Below are 16,263 nucleotides of genomic sequence, written 5' to 3'. Positions count from 1 at the left end.
TTTCCTATTTTATCTGTATAGAGCTTGTTTGTACAAAGTTATTTGCTTATTGTCTCCCCCATTAGACTGTAAGCTCCTTTAGGGCAGGAACTGTCTTTTTTATCCACTGTGCTTGGCATACTAGGCACTTAATGTTTACTGACTGACTGACACACACAGAATATGTGCCTCTCCAATACTTTTTTCTCCTTCCTTGATATCCTTCCATTAGTCTTACTAGACCTTAACATACTCCCCAATCCCTGGTACCATGACCCCACATATACATATATACACACACTTTAGTCCTGAAGTCCTCAGTGAAGACAATCCCCTGAGCATCAGAGTCAAAGCCAAGTTGAATGACTCTAATCTTCCCTTGTTCCCGAAGTTCTCTCTGTTCCAGAAGAGATGGAAAATGAGAGGTATCAAGATAGGAACTATTGTTATGCTTGGGGAGAGTGGGAATAGGTTAATATGGGGGAAGAATAGATTCTAGGATGATAAAATTGGGGGAAGTGGGGAAGGATGGCTCTTTTCTGATAGGGCTCTCAGTATAGGAAAAATCTTCCCATTTGTGTAGGCTTGTGGAAACTAGAAGTAGCTAACAGCTGGTTTGACAGTCAAAATCGGTCTCCCTTCATCAACTATCCATACATCTCTCCCATTAGTCCACTCAACACCTCTTACTGGCTGGCTGCCTATATGACATCACCAAATCCCTTACACAAATTGCCTGTTCTGCTGTTTCTCTCACCAGCTATCTTTCTATTTGCTAGCTGTTTCCCACCCACCCTCCAATTCAGCCTTCCCATTGCTTCTGCTCCCCTTTCACAAGCTACTGGTGCTTGGGTCCCTGAGTCCCCTTCACCAGCTGCCCAGCCTCTGACCCATTCATTGGCCCACCTCACCAACTGCCTGGCCCCTGGTCCCTGATCTCTTGGCCCCCTCACCTGCTGCTTTTGGCCCCTTGGTTCTTCTTACCAGCTGTCAGGCCCTTGGTCCCATTCACCATCTGCCTATCTCTTGGCTCCTTAGTGCCCCTCAGCAGCTGCCTGGCTCTTGGTTCCCCTTTGTAGATGCTCAATCCCTGGGCCCTTGGTCCCCTCTGACCAGCTGTGTGGCCCTAGTCCCCTGGTCCCACACCAGCTGCCCAGCCCTTGGTCTCCCCACTAGCAGCCCATCCCTGGCTCCCTGCTTCCCTTCACCAGCTGCGCAGCCCGTCACGCCCTGGTCCAGACTGCCCGGGGTCCCTCTCACCCACCCCATGCCCTCTGCCCCTCTCCCCTCACCAGCTGCCCAGCCCTTGGCCCCTTGATCCCTCTCATCAGTGCCCAGCCCTTGGTTCCCACACTAGCAGCCCATCCCCGGCTCCTTGCTTCCCTTCACCAGCTGCCCATCCCTTGGTGCCCCCACTAGCAGCCCATCCCTGGCTCCCTGCTTCCCTTCACCAGCTGCGCAGCCCGTCACGCCCTGGTCCAGACTGCCCGGGGTCCCTCTCACCCGCCCCCTGCCCCCTGCCCCTCACCAGTTGCCTGTCGGCCGCGGTCCGGTCGGGCACGAGGCTGTACACCTGGCTCTTGAGGGCGACGGGAGGCAGCGCGTCCTGGAAGAGGCGCCGGGGGAACAGCTCGCCCAGCTCCCGCAGAGCCCTGAGCACCGACCCTGGGGAAGGGGCTTCGTCAGGGCCTCGGACCCTCCTCTCTCCGGGAGCCAGCCCTGAGGGCCGTCCCGGGGCTCCCCCATAGCTCCCCCTCGTTCCCCTCCCGGGTTACCTGACTCGCCCCCCGGGGGCTCCTCTCCGGACCATCCCGGTCCTCGTTGTCTCTTAGCCCCGAAGGTTTCAGGGACGAGCCGGGGACGCTTCCGGCTCATGGCCTGGGATTTCTGACCCCTTGAGGGTTGGTGAGGACGGAGAGAGAGGGGAGGGGCCCGCAACCAGAGCCTGGGGGGTGGGGATGGGGTCTGGATTTGGGGCGTCGGTGCAAACGATGGAGCGCTCCCCGGGCCGGCGACTGGGGGGGCGGGCCCAGGCCCGGCACGGTCGCGGGGCGATGACGTCAAGGCCCGAGCACTGTGGCCGGGATGGGGACATGCCCGGCGAGATGACGCGAGCCCCGCGCTATGCCGGGACGGAGCGGAGACGTGGAGGGACCTCGTGCTAAGTGGACATTCCAACTCCTGCTCCTCGAGTAAGAACTGCACCCATCCCCACCCTGACAGAGGCCCTGGGCAAGTCTGTGGCTGTCGCTTCCTGATTGTGTCATGCATAGATGAAGACAAGTCACATTCCCCACTTTCGGCGCTTCCGGTACTACCATGATGTCACATAAACCCATGGGGCTGGGGGAGGGAGAGAGAGGAGCGATCCAATCCCCCCGCCCCCGCCCTGAGCAGAAGCTTGGCCTCACCAAGCCCCTTCAACAACTACATGGAAGGAAACATGGGCGGGGGTCGGGAGAAGGGAGAGCACAGGTCAGAAGCAGAGGAGGGCAGAAATCAGAATGGGGACTCCAGAGGTGAGGAGCGGGGGGGGGGTGGTGGTGCAGAAATCAGAATAGGGAACCCCAGAAGTCCAGATGGGCCAGGAACTCCTTCAGGCTCCCCGAGATGGAGAGGTAAGTTGGGGCGAAGCTGAAGATGGAGGTAGGAAAGGGGAGAAGGTAGAGGGGAGGAGGGAAGAAAATGACCCCCGGGACGTCTGCGAAGGAGCTCCCCTCCCCTTCACCATCCTTGGGTGTCCAGGCGCTAAGCGAGGGGTGTCTGCTCCCTCACCCAGACTTGGGGGACGGGGGGTTCTCGTCTTTGCTCCCGTAGAAGCCTATGGAGCCCCAGGGTGCCAAGCGAGGAGCCGGGGAAATGAAAGATGGGGCGACAGGGGGCCCTCCCAAATGGACCCGCCCGGCCCCTTCGCTGCCCACCGATGCCTCCCTCTACGCGGGCCCCTTCCCCTTCTATCGCCGCCCCTCCGAGCTGGGCTGCTTCTCCCTGGACTCCGAGCGCCGCTACCACGGGGACTCCCGCGCTCTGCGTTACTTTGCTCCTCCCCCAGCCCACGGTTCTGCCCCTGATTTCGACCTCCGGGAAGGCTACCCTGAGCGCTACCGGCCCCGGGACGAGGAGACCCAGGAGGGGCTGGATCACCTGCTTCGATGGCTCCTGGAGCACCGAGGCCAGTTAGAGGGGTGAGTGCCCAGAGACCGGCTCTGCCTGGGAAATGTACTAAGCCTGGGTTGTCATCCTTAGGCTGGTTACTTTGGGTGAGTTACATGACTCTCCAGGTTGTAGTTAGTTGCTTCGTTTGTAAAATGAGGGGTTTGAAACCAGATGCTGTCCAAGGTCCCAAAGAAATCGAATAGTCAAAAGATAGAGGCTGAAAATGATAAGAAGTCCAGAATATACACTCTCTGTCTCATAGTTCTTTCAGCCTTAGCCTTCCTGCTGCTGAGACTTAAGTTCCTCAGAATTCCCTCCTTTAGCCATATTTTTTGGAGGATAACTGAATCTTGACTCTTTTTGGATGAATCTGTCCTCCCCTCAAGGCCAGTTTTCCCCCTAACAAGTATGTCTCTTCTCTCATAGGGGCCCAGGCTGGTTGGCAGGGGCTGTGGTGACATGGCGAGGGCATTTGACAAAGCTGTTGACAACACCCTATGAACTTCGGGAAGGTTGGCAGCTTGCAGCTTCACGGCTACAGGGCACCCTTTACCTGAGTGAAGTGGAAACACCTGCTGCTAGAGCGCAGCGACTTGCTCATCCTCCATTCCTCCGGGAACTCATGTACATGGGGTACAAGTTTGAACAGTACATGTGTGCAGGTGAGAGCCTTGATATGGATTTAAAATGTCAGCATAGCACTTTATAGTTTACAAAGTATTTTCTCATCTCTGATCTCCAACCTTTTCTCCTATGGCTCTTCTTCTAACTCCCTCTTTTTCCTCCTACAGACACTCCTGGGGGCTCTCCGGACCCTTCGGGAGAGGTCAACACTAATGTGGCATTCTGCTCAGTGTTACGAAGTCAATTAGGAACCCATCCCCTGCTCTTCTCTGGGGAGGTGGACTGCACAGACCCTAAAGCCCCATCCACACAGCCACCTGCCTGCTATGTGGAGCTCAAGACCTCAAAAGAAATGCACAGCCCTGGTCAGTGGAGGAGTTTCTATCGGTAAGATTAATGCGGCTGAACTGAGGATACAAAAACAAAATAAAGTTAGGGGACCAAATACTTGGGTCCCTGTTTGCTTGGGTCTCTAGTGATCTTTTATCTCATGCTTCACAGACACAAGCTCTTGAAGTGGTGGGCTCAGTCATTCTTGCCTGGGGTTCCACGTGTGGTTGCTGGCTTCCGAGATCCTGAAGGTTCTGTCCGATCACTCAGAACCTTTCCCACCATGGAGATGTTTGAGCTCATCAGGGTAATAATAGATAATAACCTCATACTTTCACACCTCCACTCTTTCCAGAGTTCTACACTGGGATCCTTTTCCTTATCTTCCATTCCTTGGAAATCCTAGATCCTCTAGTCTCCCACTGTGCTTCCATCCACTTATTTCTGTCCTCAGGCTGACCGAGAAGGCTGGAATCCATCCGTATGTATGAACTTCTGTGCTGCTTTCCTTAGTTTTGCCCAAAGCACAGTCACTCAAGATGACCCCAGGTGAGGAACTCATGTCTAGTTTTACTTCTCTCAAGACCCAGGCCTGTGAATGCCCAGTCCTTACTTGTCTCTCTTGCTCTCACTGCCAGGCTTGTTCACCTCTTCTCCTGGGAGCCAGGTGGCCCTGTTACTGTGTCTATTCATCATGATGCTCCCTATGCCTTTCTGCCTACCTGGTATGTGGATGCCGTGACCCAGGACTTCCCTTCACCTGCTAAGACACCCTGCCCAGGGAACTAATTTCTCCAGAGGACTGATCAAGAGGGGGCTAGTCCCTCCTTTCTACACATACAGTAAAGGCATTTTTCACTATCTTGTCCTCATTTTTGTCCTCCCTCCGTCTTAGTTAACTCATTAAAGTAATACTCTATACCCAAGCTCACATACATTAGCATGATTTGCTGCTTTATTATTTTTTTAAAAGAAACTGTTTCCTTCATGACCTGTTCTTTGGCAGAGGGTCATGGAGAAACCAACAGGGTAGGAGCTACAGAAGCATCACTGGGTGTAGAGGCTGGCAGCAAAGACTATGTCACGACGGAGCATTGTGGCAGCTGCCTCCATCTTAGCACCCAGGACAGGTTCTCCCACCAGCCGGGCAGCCCCTCGCAATGAACGACACATCTCTGCCAAACGTTGGATACATCTGACAATCAGGCCCTCTGGGGTCCCTGACAGCCCTGCCAGCTCAGAGAAAGGCTACAAAGAAAGGAAAGGAGATGAGCTTCTGGCTCTCCCAGAGATTCAGATGTTCAAACCTATGGTTACTTTGCTCTCCTCCTACCCTAAGGAACTCACCATTCCTCGTGCCCACTCATACACAACTTCTACCAGCCCAAAGTGTAGTTCTCCCACAAACTCTTCCACAGTCTGGTTCAGGCCACAGGACACCTGAACCTCGCCAATCCGTCGGGCCACATCCTTTACACGCTCTATGCCCTGGAAGGGTTGAAGAAAGGGTAAATAGGCAAAGCCATTAGCCAGATGCTGAGGGAAAGCAGAAAAAGCATCTGTGGCTTAAAGAAAAGAGAACCCAGTCTGATAATGGAAGTGTGTTAGAAGGACAGAGGTGGATTTCATCAGCAAAGTCTTCTTGGAGATGTGTGAAGCTATACTGGAAGGAAGGGAAATGATGGTCCAGGATTCCCAGGGGAAATCCAGAGGCCTATGTGAATGAAGGAGGGGGGATGGGAGTGATGGTGAGGGGTGTGTTCCTCACCTGTTTAAGAGTGCTTGGCAACTGGTCTCCAGGATCTCCAGGACTTTGGCAGACAAGGCCAGATAGTAGAGCAGCAATCTCCTCTGGCCGAAGGGCGCTCAGCGCATTGTCAAACATGAGCTCTGTCAGAAGCAGTTCATGACTACTCATGGCACATGCCACCCTCCCTGCCAACTTCACAGTCCCTGCCCCATCCACATAGCCCAATGTCCGAAGAATCTGGATGAGGAAGAGGATGATATTGAAAGAAGAGCACAAAATTCAGTTATCTGGCTATTCTAGCCGCCTCCCTGAACCCCATAGCCTCACGGCACCAGGCATCTAGCTCCTTCCCACCTCCACTCGCTGATGATACTCTGGCAGCAGAAGCAGTGACTGGTCTGAGAGTAGAAACCGTAATCTCTCCATCTCCTTCTGGATCTGAGCACGTTCCCGCAGCCTCAGGTACTAGAGAAAGAAGATGCAAGGAGAGGAAGGAGTAACATTGGTTCCTTCTACCCTTTCCAACTTAGGGGGAAGAGTTGAAGAACAGATTGTGTCCTTTTCTCTCCTATCACGCCATCCCTACATATTAGCAAAAATATCAGAGAAAGAAACCACCTCCTATGGGAAGCCAGGTACTGGGTGGTCTCACCTGGGCTGGAAACCTGGGACTGTGTACACACTGGGCACTTCGAATCAATTCCTCTAGCTTCCGAGCACGAAGCCCACCCTCTACCATTGACACCTCCTTCAACTGAAGGTCATTGACTGGATCCAGGGCTGGGGGCCCTGCTGGGTGTGCCTGAGCCAAGCGGAGCATCTCTTGAACAGCAGAGGACACAGCTGGAGAAGGAGGGTCCTTCCTAAGAGAAAAAAATGAGAAACCTTTTAACCTCCTTTTCCCAGAGTTGGAGAGCCTTCACACACCATTCTCCACCCTATAATCATTTCTCCTCAAGGTGATAAAGTTTTCTCCCTGATTCATCAAAGTGCCCCTTCTCACCCAAAGCTACTAACTTGAATCTTGGCTGCTGCCTTTTGCTAAAATCCTCCAAGATTCGCTCCCCATTCACCCGTAGCATCTTTGCTGTGATGGCAGTGATGTCACCTGGCTGAAGCTTGGCCACAGTATGATCACAAGGCCCTGTAGGACAGAACAGCAGAATCAAGTTCCTGTCCTGGGACCCAGGCATTCTGTCCTTCCTACCCCATCCCTGACCCAAGTGTCTGCCCCACTTCCCACCCAGCTCTTACCTTCAGGTAGGAACAGCTTGTGACCCACCAGATCATCAGGATAGGGGACATCAAGACAGCTGGAACTGCCAGGCAGTGGCCCCTCAAGGGGCTGCTTCTCACACAGAATCAAAGTTGTAAAGACTCGGTTTGTGGTGTCTGAGGAGACCTGGGAGACAGACAAGCAGTGTTACTGAGGTCATATCCATCTTCCCCTAGACTAGCCTAACCTGGACAAGAGATATGGTTCCTATCCTTAAGGAATTCCCTATCTAAGGGTGATGAAGGAGACCCTGCCCTCAGAATACAAACCCAGGACACAGTAAACAATGCAAATGATTATCATTGCACATGTTAAGCCAGGATAGTGAGGGAAGGAAAGTATGGGATAGTGTTTGAAATGGAGGAAGGACATGGATGAGGGCCTGAAGGGATCTGAAGGTGAAAGTCACCAACCCTCCCCTGCCTCCAAAAAAAAAAAAAAACCAAACCAACAATATATCAGTGTAATTGACTTTAAGTTAGAAAACAAAGGAAGAAATTTATCAATCTCTCAATCTAGGTGTCCCCAGACCACTTCCCCTCACCTGCAAGATCACTCCTAGTGCATTTCGATGTTCCTGATTCTTAACAACCACCACTCTTCCCACTGACAAAGATTTCAGCCCATTCACTGATTCCATGATCCGTCGCTGGGAAGAGATGTTAAGACGTCAGAGGAGGGGCTGAAAAATAAACTCAGGAGTGTTTTTTCATTATCCTGGGTCACTTCCCTGGTATGCTGATAGCAGCATTCTCTCTGTCCCCATCCCTACCCTCACCATGTCCCCATTTCCCTTTTCTTCCATCACCTGGATCAGGCCCCGAGTCTCTGTCAGCTCCTCCCCCCAGCTGTAATAATCAGGAAGATCAACCAGCTGACCCGATGTGTCCGGCTCTTCCAGGTCCCCAAGTCTTTTTGTCAGTTCTGCCAAAGTCTGCTCATGGGCCTGTAAGGGTGGAGAGAAGACAGGGACTAGGATGAAGCTTCAGGAAGTTTAAGGGCCTGATCTGTGATCACCAGGCTCTGGACCCCTCCAACTCTCACGTGTGTTTTTTTTAAGGATCTGATCTAGTCCTCCAACTCCCTGGCTCTTCCAGAGACCCAGACATGTCCCCCAAACACCCACCAACACACAAATGTGTGCACAACGTGCATGCATATACACCTTGCTGTCCTTTCTTGAAGGGAACTCAGAAAAACTTCTCTTCATCATATCTTCCACTCTGAGTGCATCGACCCGAAGCAAGTTAAGGATCATTGTATATGTGAGGCGGAATTGGGACTGTAGCTGGGAAGGCTTCCCCTGGGGATCAGAGGCAGGGATCAGAGTGCTGGAAGAAGGAAATGGGAAGGATTCTTCCATTCCCCTCTCCAGAATCAAGGGTATTCCCTCTGATTACCTGAACTGACTGCACCCTTCTCACTGAGAGGTAAAGACCTGGATTCTAATTCCAGCTCTAACAGCTGTGCAAACTTAGGCAAATCACTTCCTTCTCTGGGCCTCAGTTTCTTCATCTAGAACAGGGGTGGGAAACCTTCGGCCGAGAGGGCCACATGTTGCCTCAGGGTTGCAGGTTCCCCACTCCTGATCTAGAACATGAAGGTGTTGAACTAGATGATCTAAAGTCCCTTCCAGCTTTGACTTTCTATAATGGAAACACCCAAAATGTTATAAGAAATGAGGTAGAGGGGGCAGCTAGGTGGCGCAGTGGATAGAGCTCCAGCCTTGGAGTCAGGAGGACCTGAGTTCAAATCCAGCCTCAAATACTTGACACCTACTAGCTGTGTGACCCTGGGCAAGTCACTTAACCCTGACTGCCTCACCAAAAAGCAAAAACAAAACAAAAAAAGAAAAAAAAAGGAAAGAAATGAGGTAGACATCCCTGAGATGTTGCCTTATAAAAGATGAGAGAAGAAAAGGGAAGGTTAGAAGAGATAAAAAAAAGTTATATGGGGAAAGAGAGAGAAAAGAGAATTACATGGGAATCACAGCATCAGACCTACAAGTCAAAGTAATTATCTGGTCTAACCTTCCCTGCCTTCCTGAGGTGATAGGAAGCTACTCCCCCATGCCCCTCCCCAGGCTAACTCACCAACATCATCCGATGCAGATCAGCCATCTCAGGCACACGTCCCTTACAGAGTAAGATGACCGTGCCTGTAGGGTCCAGGCCACGACGCCCTGCCCGCCCTGCCATCTGTACATATTCCCCAGGGAGCAAGTCACGAAAAGTTGCACCATCATGTTTGCGCATAGAGTCAAATACCACAGTCCGTGCTGGCATGTTCACACCCATAGCAAAGGTCTCTGTAGCAAACAGGACCTGGGGGAAAAGGATTCAGCAATTAAGAGAAGCTCTCTCTCCTGGCCTCCAAAGACACCAAATCTGACTTTTCTAAGACTGGGCTCTTTCTCAGGATTAAACATATCCCCTTCTACTCAAGAAGCTTCCACTATCCTACCTTGACCAAACCACGACTGAAGAGCATTTCCACAATCTCCTTGAGAATGGGCAAAATACCGCTGTGGTGGACACCTAGACCCCGGCGAAGGAGCTCTGACATGTGCAGTACCTTTGAGGCAATGGTGAGGAAGCAAAATTTGGGTGTCACCATAGAGTCACAAGGTGCCCAAAGCCTAATTTAGCTTTTATCTCCCATAGACCTCCAACCTTCCCTCCCTGCAGGCCCCATATACCTGAGGTAGCTGGCGGTCAGAGCCTCGAAGTCGGGCAAGGCAGCGCTGCAGGAAAAGGTGGATCTCACTCTTCTCAGAGCCAGTGGTAAGGTCGAGAGAGCTGAGGCCTGATGCCTGCTCATCGCAGCGCCCCCGGGAAAAGGTGAACACAACCACAGGGAGCTGGGCACGGCTCCGTAGGGAGGCCAGGAGGGACAGGTATATGCCTCGGTCCTGGAGGGCAAAGAAGAGAGGGCCAGGGTCTGAGACCAAAGGGAACTGGGCTCAAATCATGAGGCCCTGACAATGAATATGGAGATTGAAAAGGGGAAGAGCTGAAAATTAGTCAATGGGGTCCTTGGGAAAGGAGGGTTAGATAAGAAGAAAGAGGTAGTTGGGGAAAAGGGGGTAGCACTAAGCAATGAATCCATTCCTGGAGATCCACCCCCTCCTTCCCATCCTAGATCTCACCTGTCCAGGTCCCCCTTGGTGCATTGGCTGCTTTGCCCCAAAGGTCTGTGCATGTTTGCTAGTCCTCTCCTTCTTGGCCTCCACAGCTGCATAGTATCTAAGACAAATGAATGGAAAGGTAGACAAAGCCTCAGTTGTTCAGGCCTTCCTAGCCATGGCTTATTCCTTGCTCCCTCCCCCAACTCACCCCTTAGTGTGGAAGACTCCTCGTGAATCCAAAAGCAGAAACAGCTCTCCTTGGGTTTTTGGACTATTCCCAGTGAACAGAAAATGCTCTAAGGGAACTGGTCGGGCAGCTGTGCTGATCACATAGAGATGCCGACGCTTCAGCCTCCTGGAGCAAAGGTCAGAGGTCACAACATTGTGGAACCACCCTTCCTCCCCACTGCCCACTCTGAATCACATCTCTGGCTCTGTGACTATTTCTGTGTTTTTGTCCGAAGACTTCTAGGAAATGCCTTGGGAAAGGCTTCCTGAAGGGGACAGGTGTGTGACCTTGTAGCATGTTAACCTCCATGGGCCTCAGTGTCCACATCTGTAAAATGAGGGGGCTGGACTAGATGACCTCTGTGGTCCCTCCTAACTCTAAATTTATGATCCTAGGACCCTTCCGCCATTATCCCATCACTCACTCTCCTTGCCTCCACCATCATCCTCCTTCTAATCCTTTTCCCCAAAGAATCTACATTGGACAAAGGGGAAGGGATCAAGGGATGGTGAATATATGAGAATGCCACATGCCCAAACAAGTTTACTGAAGATCTTTGATCAAGAGGGATAGCTGAAGGAAATTACCAGCATCACCACCACCACCCACCTCCGCTAGAGTTAGACTGCCCTCCTGGCTGTTAGTGTCAGCTTATCCTCCACAAAGATATGGAAATAATAGGACATGCTCCTTTCCTGCAGTATACCACTCAAAAACTCAAACCTTTGTGTCTGTCTGTGATCCTTACCCAATCCAGTCTGCAAATTCAAGGGCATTGGGGACAGTGGCACTGAGGAGAATGATGGAAACATGATCTGGGAGCATGATGAGGACTTCTTCCCATACTACTCCTCGCTAGTCACAGAAAGATCAAGGATACACAAACATCGCAAACAAGTATAAAGACAGACACATATAAGCCACCATTTACCTCACCCCCATCAGACACAAGATGCCATAACGCCTGTCCCCCCATGACCTCTCCTTTCATCCTCAAAGGAAAGCTGTGTCATAGGGGCCTTCCTGAGGATAAAGTTGGGAGTGGAAGTGAAGGGGTGGTAGAAGCAGCCTTCAGACAGGGAAGGACTGAAAGGTCCAAAGGTCAGTTCCTAGGGGTGATGTCAGCTTCATCCTCCTCACCTCAGCATCATTGATGTAATGGACTTCATCAAATATCACCCACTCAAGGTCTCGAATCACATCTGAGCCGCTATATAGCATGGAGCTAGGTGGAAGAAATAGAAACAGATTAAAACATACTTGGAACTTCCTTCTCTCAACTAATAACCTGACCCCCCTTGTGATTCCTACTTTATTTTCCCAATCAAATTTTAAATCCTTCCCCCTAGATCCTAGGCATGTACACAACTCTGGCCACAGACTTCAGGTCCACCCCACACCTCGAATCCCAGAATCTTAATGTCCACTCACCGAAGGATCTCTGTGGTCATAATGAGGCAGGAAGCTTCAGGATGTAGCTGGACATCCCCTGTGAGGAGTCCCACATCACCAAATGTGTTTCGGAAATCTCTGAACTTTTGATTACTCAGGGCCTTGATGGGTGATGTATAGATGGTACTGGAGAAGATGAAGGAATCTTGAACTTTCACTCACATGAGTTGTTGTTCCTGAGATCAGATCTCCTTTCCTCTTCCTCCCCCAGGTCCATCCCACGCATCCTACCAAACCTGGCACTACATTCACCCCTTCAGAAAGCCCTTCTAAAATAACTCTGGTCACTTCGAAACCATTTTAGTCTGTCCTCATTGGATCTCTTCTCTTGTCTCTTTCTTTCTCTCCTGTTCCTTTCCATGTCATCATCTCCCACAGGCTCCCCTCAACTCCTCCTTGTGTCCCAGGCACTGAGATGGAAGACGACTGGACTAGTAAGGACAATTTAGGGATAAGATCAGGATAATCCTGTCCCTGCCGCCATACCGGGTCATGTGTTTCTGGGCAAGGGCAATGGCATATTCGGCCACAACAGTCTTTCCTGCAGATGTGTGAGCAGCAACAAAAACAGAGTCATGTCTCTCCAGGTGCAGAATAGCCTGTTTCTGAAATACATCTGGTTCAAACGGCCACTGTGAGAGGAACGGATACAGGGTAGAGATGATATGAGAAGGATCCAGTGAGTGGGGAAAGGAAGAGGTAGAAATATTCTTTAATAAAATGATCCATAACCCTATATTCACGCTAGAGAGAAATAAGTAGGGAAAAGACGGGGAAAAGTGACTAGGAATATTGAGGTAAATCTGGAGGTAGGGCTCCTTACCCCAACTTTATCCCTAGTATGGCGCCTATTACACACTTTTCATTTGAGGGTAAAAGGAATGTCACAGAGGGGTACACAAGGGTTATGGTATCCTGTGCCAGAAGCAGGTAAGGTGAGTAGTGTCTTTTATGTTATCTGTATACCTCTTGGAGTCTGGAGTAGGACAAGTTCTGAATCTTACCTATCAGGAAGGGGCTGGAATGAGAAAAGCAGGAGACTATGGAACATGGCACTGGAGATAGGGGAATTGAAAAGGTGAGATTCATGACCTGGAAGGCAGGTTGAGGGATGAGCCGGTAGAAATCTCCCACAGGCGAAGTAATATCCACAGGAATGGCCCACTGTTCCAAGACTGGGGGCTTTGGAGGTTCCGGAGGAGGCATGGGGGCTGATGCTTCCTATGGAGTAAGGGAAAAAGCAACAGACTAACACAGACCTCTATCCCACCCCACTCTCAGACCCTCTCCCCAACAGAATGTACCAAGTTATCCACCCATCCATACCCTATCTACCTTTAGGACTAAATCCTCCAGGCTACTAGCACGGACCAATGGAGGTTCAGAGGTGGAGGTTGTACCACTGTCCTCTCCAGGACCCCCCAATCTTCCTGAAGTCTCTTCCTCCTCTTCCTCCCCTCCACCCAGTTCCAAGGGCTCCAGGAGATGACTGAGACTGAGGAGGCCAGGAGCAGGGGTTGAGTGATCTGGCAAGATGCAGAAGTCAAGAGAAATAGAAGTACAGTCACCATTTCCCTTTCTGTCTCTTCTGACACCTTTCCTTCCCCCTTCCACCACACCAGAGAAAACTCTTACTCTTTGGGGTGAAGTCTACGCCTTTTTTGAAGCCTGGTGGGATGGTAAGGAGATCTGGAAAACAACAGTGGAAAGCTGCAGTAATGAGAGACCACATCCCCCTTCCATCTCCAATCCTCAATCAAAATTCAATCTGCCCATTTAGTCCCCCCTTCACCTTTCTCAAAGTCAATCTCTTCCTCAGAGTCCCCACATGTGCTCAGATCTGCTATAGTAGGTTCATCCATCCCACCTGGAAGGAAGGGAAACAACAGGAAAAAATGAGTTAGTATATAAGGAAGAATAGTTCACTCCCTGCTTCCTTAGGACACAGCAGCCTTTTCCTCACTCTGCTCTCCACTCTCCCTCCTCAAATATTACCTGGCCAAAATGGGTACTGTGTTGGGTTGCCCCATAAGGCCTGGGATGGGGGTCCTGGAGGTCGGCGTAGAGACAGGGAAGTTGTGGCCGAGAGGTTTGTGTCCTCCAACAAGACCTGGGAGAGAACACAGTGACACAATGAAGCTAAATCCATCTCTTATTCTCTTCCTATCTGTTTTACATCCCTGGAGATGCCCTTCACCTCTCTGTAGCCCAGGACTCTGCCAGTGGTTGGGTGTCTCTGAGCCTGCAGATCTGATGGCACAGGAGCTCCTGGGAGCCCCAGGAGAGACCAGGGGTCTGTCTTCCTCTGCCATTTCCTGAGGAGACCAGAAGAAACAAATCAGTCTCCCTACCATCATACCTTACTCCCATATTAGGTGACCAGAACCATTCTCACCAGGCCACACGTTCCACACCGTGCAGGGGCAGCCATTCAGGGGAAGACAGAAACAGTTGCTCAGTCTCTCCCTGAAGCTCTGGGGCACAGGGTGGTAGCCCATGGGAAAGCTGGAAAAATAAAAGGAAGACAAACAGAATGGTAAACACAGGAGTGGCAGGTAGAAAGAAAGAGAACAACTTGCTCAAGAGAGAAAGAAAACAGATTAAGGTTTCTTGTTAAATGAAGGTGGAAAGTTCAAGAAGAAGGTCAGAGTTAAGAATAGCAGGATCAAAGAAAAAGCATACATTGATAAGTACTTCGTCAGCATATACTGTGTCTACACTATAACAAGCACTAAAGGGAATGCAGAGAAATAAAAGATACAGTCTGCCTTCAGACTTTCCCTCCCCAGCCTTCCCTTCAGACAATTAACTAGCTCACCTATGAGGTAACATACTAATAACAAATGAGTGGTAATGACAGTGTTATAAATGCTGAGAGGAAAGAAATCATCAGAGGCAAAGGAGCAAATCAAGAGCAAAGGTAAAAACTTTAGGGAAAGAAAATGATTTGAGGACGAGGAGAGCAGGAAGTAGGAGAAAAAAGGGATTAATCCCTGACTTCAGACAATGGAGTCATTCTTCATATCTTTTCAATTCTTAAGAGTGTATTATCTAAACATTTAAGTGCTAGAGGAAACCAAAAGATTAAATACTATAAGGACTTTTGCTCAACCCTCTGCCTTCAAAGAATTTGCAACCCACTAGGCCAGGATCCTCAAATCCCACTTCCAATATAAAATGTCCAGACTATAAATGGCATTCAATAGTGTACTAAATTGAGTTAGATTTCTCCAGACCTCATCATCCCCCAACCTTCAAAGGCCTCTACTTCCTCTGAGGTCCCAGAGTTCTCACAGTATAGCTTCCTAGTAAAGAACACTTACATATTTGTGTTACTACTTATCCTCTTCCCTGGTACCTTTGTCTCCCCAACCTGAATGTGAATTCTCTGAAGGCTGGACCTCACTTTCCTTCCCTTACATATTTTTGTAATACGTGCTGCTCTCCCGACCCCTCCCTCCTCAAAGTTGGGCACAAAAACTGGCATTTCAATGAATAACTGTTGATAAGAATTACTGTTATTGTTAACATTATTAATAATGACGACACATTTTTATATTCACTTTCTCACCTAAACCTTCCAACAGCCCTCCCTTCCCCATGTAGTCAGGAAAGTAGGAAAAGGATTAATCATGATTAACCTCATTTTACAGAGGAGGAAACTGAGGCCCAAGAAGAGCCTGGGCCAGGTCCTCTTCCCACCTCAACGCCCCTCTCCTATCCCCCACCAAAAGAGCCCGATCCAGGGTCCCGCAGGGAGTGAGTGGCAGCACTCAAAAGGATGCCGTGTCTGCTGACTGAAAGCCCAAGGTTCTTTCCCCTACACGAAATCACAATTATTGCGGGGAAGAAGGAGAAAAATTGGTTCATTCTCGGTCAGGGGTGAGTGCCAGCCCTCGGGGGTTCAGGGCTCACTCACCGTGCCAACCGGCGGGTCCGAGACCTGGGGCGGGCTCAGAAGCTCCCAGCGCCCAGTGCATCCGAGCTCCAGGGCACAGAGGGGCAAGTCCAAGGGCCCCCGAGGGGGCAGCACTGAGAAACAAGAAGACTGGTGAGGGCTGAGGACAGAGGTCCAGGCTCAGGGCAAAGGTCAAAGGTTACACCCACTCCCAGCACTCAAACTGCTCCAGCCCTTACCCAGTCGCTCTGTCTCCAGCATACCGTTGCCTCCCAAAATCGCCGCGAAGCCGGAAGTGCCTGGAGGACCGAAGCTCCGGAAGTCCCGCCCCCAGCATGGCGGAAGTTGCCGTCATTCGGCGTGAGGGTGGCTACAGGGCGAGGTGACGTCATAAGAGAGAAGGGCGGAAGTGGCCTCAGGCCAAGGAATAAGGCAGGTAATG

At 50.7% G+C, this 16,263-nt stretch overlaps 3 protein-coding genes across 9 annotated transcripts in view; 1 reads left to right on the top strand and 2 right to left on the bottom strand.

Moving 5' to 3' along the window:
• The window catches only part of STK19 (serine/threonine kinase 19), a 4,193-nt gene extending 2,184 nt beyond the window's left edge, over positions 1-2,009 (bottom strand). Inside the window, exons 1-3 of the mRNA XM_027876537.1 lie at positions 1,755-2,009; positions 1,508-1,644; positions 281-376 (exon numbers count right to left, since the gene is read on the bottom strand). Of these exons, the coding sequence (XP_027732338.1) occupies positions 281-376; positions 1,508-1,644; positions 1,755-1,854 (333 nt within the window). The 5' untranslated portion in view covers positions 1,855-2,009. The remainder of the gene's footprint in view (positions 1-280; positions 377-1,507; positions 1,645-1,754) is intronic.
• A 34-nt stretch (positions 2,010-2,043) lies between these two features.
• DXO (decapping exoribonuclease) lies at positions 2,044-4,950 on the top strand. 4 transcript variants are annotated; one of them, XM_027876510.1, is made up of 7 exons: positions 2,044-2,171; positions 2,797-3,164; positions 3,562-3,797; positions 3,927-4,146; positions 4,261-4,396; positions 4,544-4,638; positions 4,728-4,950. In XM_027876510.1, the coding sequence occupies exons 2-7, from the start codon at positions 2,803-2,805 to the stop codon at positions 4,876-4,878; spliced, it is 1,200 nt and encodes a 399-aa protein (XP_027732311.1). In that variant the 5' UTR covers positions 2,044-2,171; positions 2,797-2,802; the 3' UTR covers positions 4,879-4,950. The 4 variants fall into 4 exon arrangements, with proteins under 4 accessions (XP_027732311.1, XP_027732310.1, XP_027732308.1 ...); XM_027876509.1 differs by having other exon boundaries at positions 2,044-2,290; XM_027876507.1 differs by lacking the exon at positions 2,044-2,171 and adding an exon at positions 2,302-2,454.
• A 72-nt stretch (positions 4,951-5,022) lies between these two features.
• SKIV2L (Ski2 like RNA helicase) lies at positions 5,023-16,245 on the bottom strand. 4 transcript variants are annotated; one of them, XM_027876496.1, is made up of 28 exons: positions 16,061-16,245; positions 15,843-15,971; positions 14,319-14,428; positions 14,121-14,238; positions 13,919-14,033; positions 13,716-13,790; positions 13,559-13,612; positions 13,259-13,449; positions 13,016-13,144; positions 12,410-12,555; positions 11,903-12,049; positions 11,612-11,696; positions 11,220-11,326; positions 10,451-10,597; positions 10,264-10,360; positions 9,814-10,026; positions 9,579-9,689; positions 9,209-9,439; positions 8,281-8,418; positions 7,924-8,061; positions 7,660-7,764; positions 7,094-7,241; positions 6,857-6,983; positions 6,492-6,702; positions 6,194-6,304; positions 5,858-6,076; positions 5,437-5,577; positions 5,023-5,337 (listed from the first exon to the last, which is right to left on the bottom strand). In XM_027876496.1, the coding sequence occupies exons 1-28, from the start codon at positions 16,211-16,213 to the stop codon at positions 5,137-5,139; spliced, it is 3,897 nt and encodes a 1,298-aa protein (XP_027732297.1). In that variant the 5' UTR covers positions 16,214-16,245; the 3' UTR covers positions 5,023-5,136. The 4 variants fall into 4 exon arrangements, with proteins under 4 accessions (XP_027732297.1, XP_027732298.1, XP_027732299.1 ...); XM_027876497.1 differs by having other exon boundaries at positions 15,843-15,955; positions 16,061-16,133; XM_027876498.1 differs by lacking the exons at positions 5,023-5,337; positions 5,437-5,577 and having other exon boundaries at positions 5,869-5,979.
• Positions 16,246-16,263: the final 18 nt, after the last annotated feature.

This window comes from Vombatus ursinus, unplaced genomic scaffold, assembly GCF_900497805.2.
Source record: "Vombatus ursinus unplaced genomic scaffold, bare-nosed wombat genome assembly UNPS02014811.1, whole genome shotgun sequence".
NCBI classification, from domain to species: Eukaryota; Metazoa; Chordata; class Mammalia; order Diprotodontia; family Vombatidae; genus Vombatus; species Vombatus ursinus.
Note: the sequence above shows the minus strand (reverse complement) of the source record. Positions and strands in the feature narration are given on the sequence as shown.

What these genes read in the sequence shown, in the direction of transcription:
- DXO (XM_027876507.1), top strand. Translation starts at nt 2,302, where the DNA reads ATGTCACATAAACCCATGGGGCTGGGGGAGGGAGAGAGAGGAGCGATC. An exon ending in TGAACAGTACATGTGTGCAG is followed by an intron (nt 3,798 to 3,926) that starts GTGAGAGCCTTG and finishes TTCCTCCTACAG; the next exon opens with ACACTCCTGGGGGCTCTCCG. An exon ending in AGATGTTTGAGCTCATCAGG is followed by an intron (nt 4,397 to 4,543) that starts GTAATAATAGAT and finishes TTCTGTCCTCAG; the next exon opens with GCTGACCGAGAAGGCTGGAA.
- SKIV2L (XM_027876496.1), bottom strand. Translation starts at nt 16,213, where the DNA reads ATGACGTCACCTCGCCCTGTAGCCACCCTCACGCCGAATGACGGCAAC. An exon ending in GAGTCCTGGGCTACAGAGAG is followed by an intron (nt 14,034 to 14,120) that starts GTGAAGGGCATC and finishes GTTCTCTCCCAG; the next exon opens with GTCTTGTTGGAGGACACAAA. An exon ending in GCCCAGAAACACATGACCCG is followed by an intron (nt 12,050 to 12,409) that starts GTATGGCGGCAG and finishes CATCTTCTCCAG; the next exon opens with TACCATCTATACATCACCCA.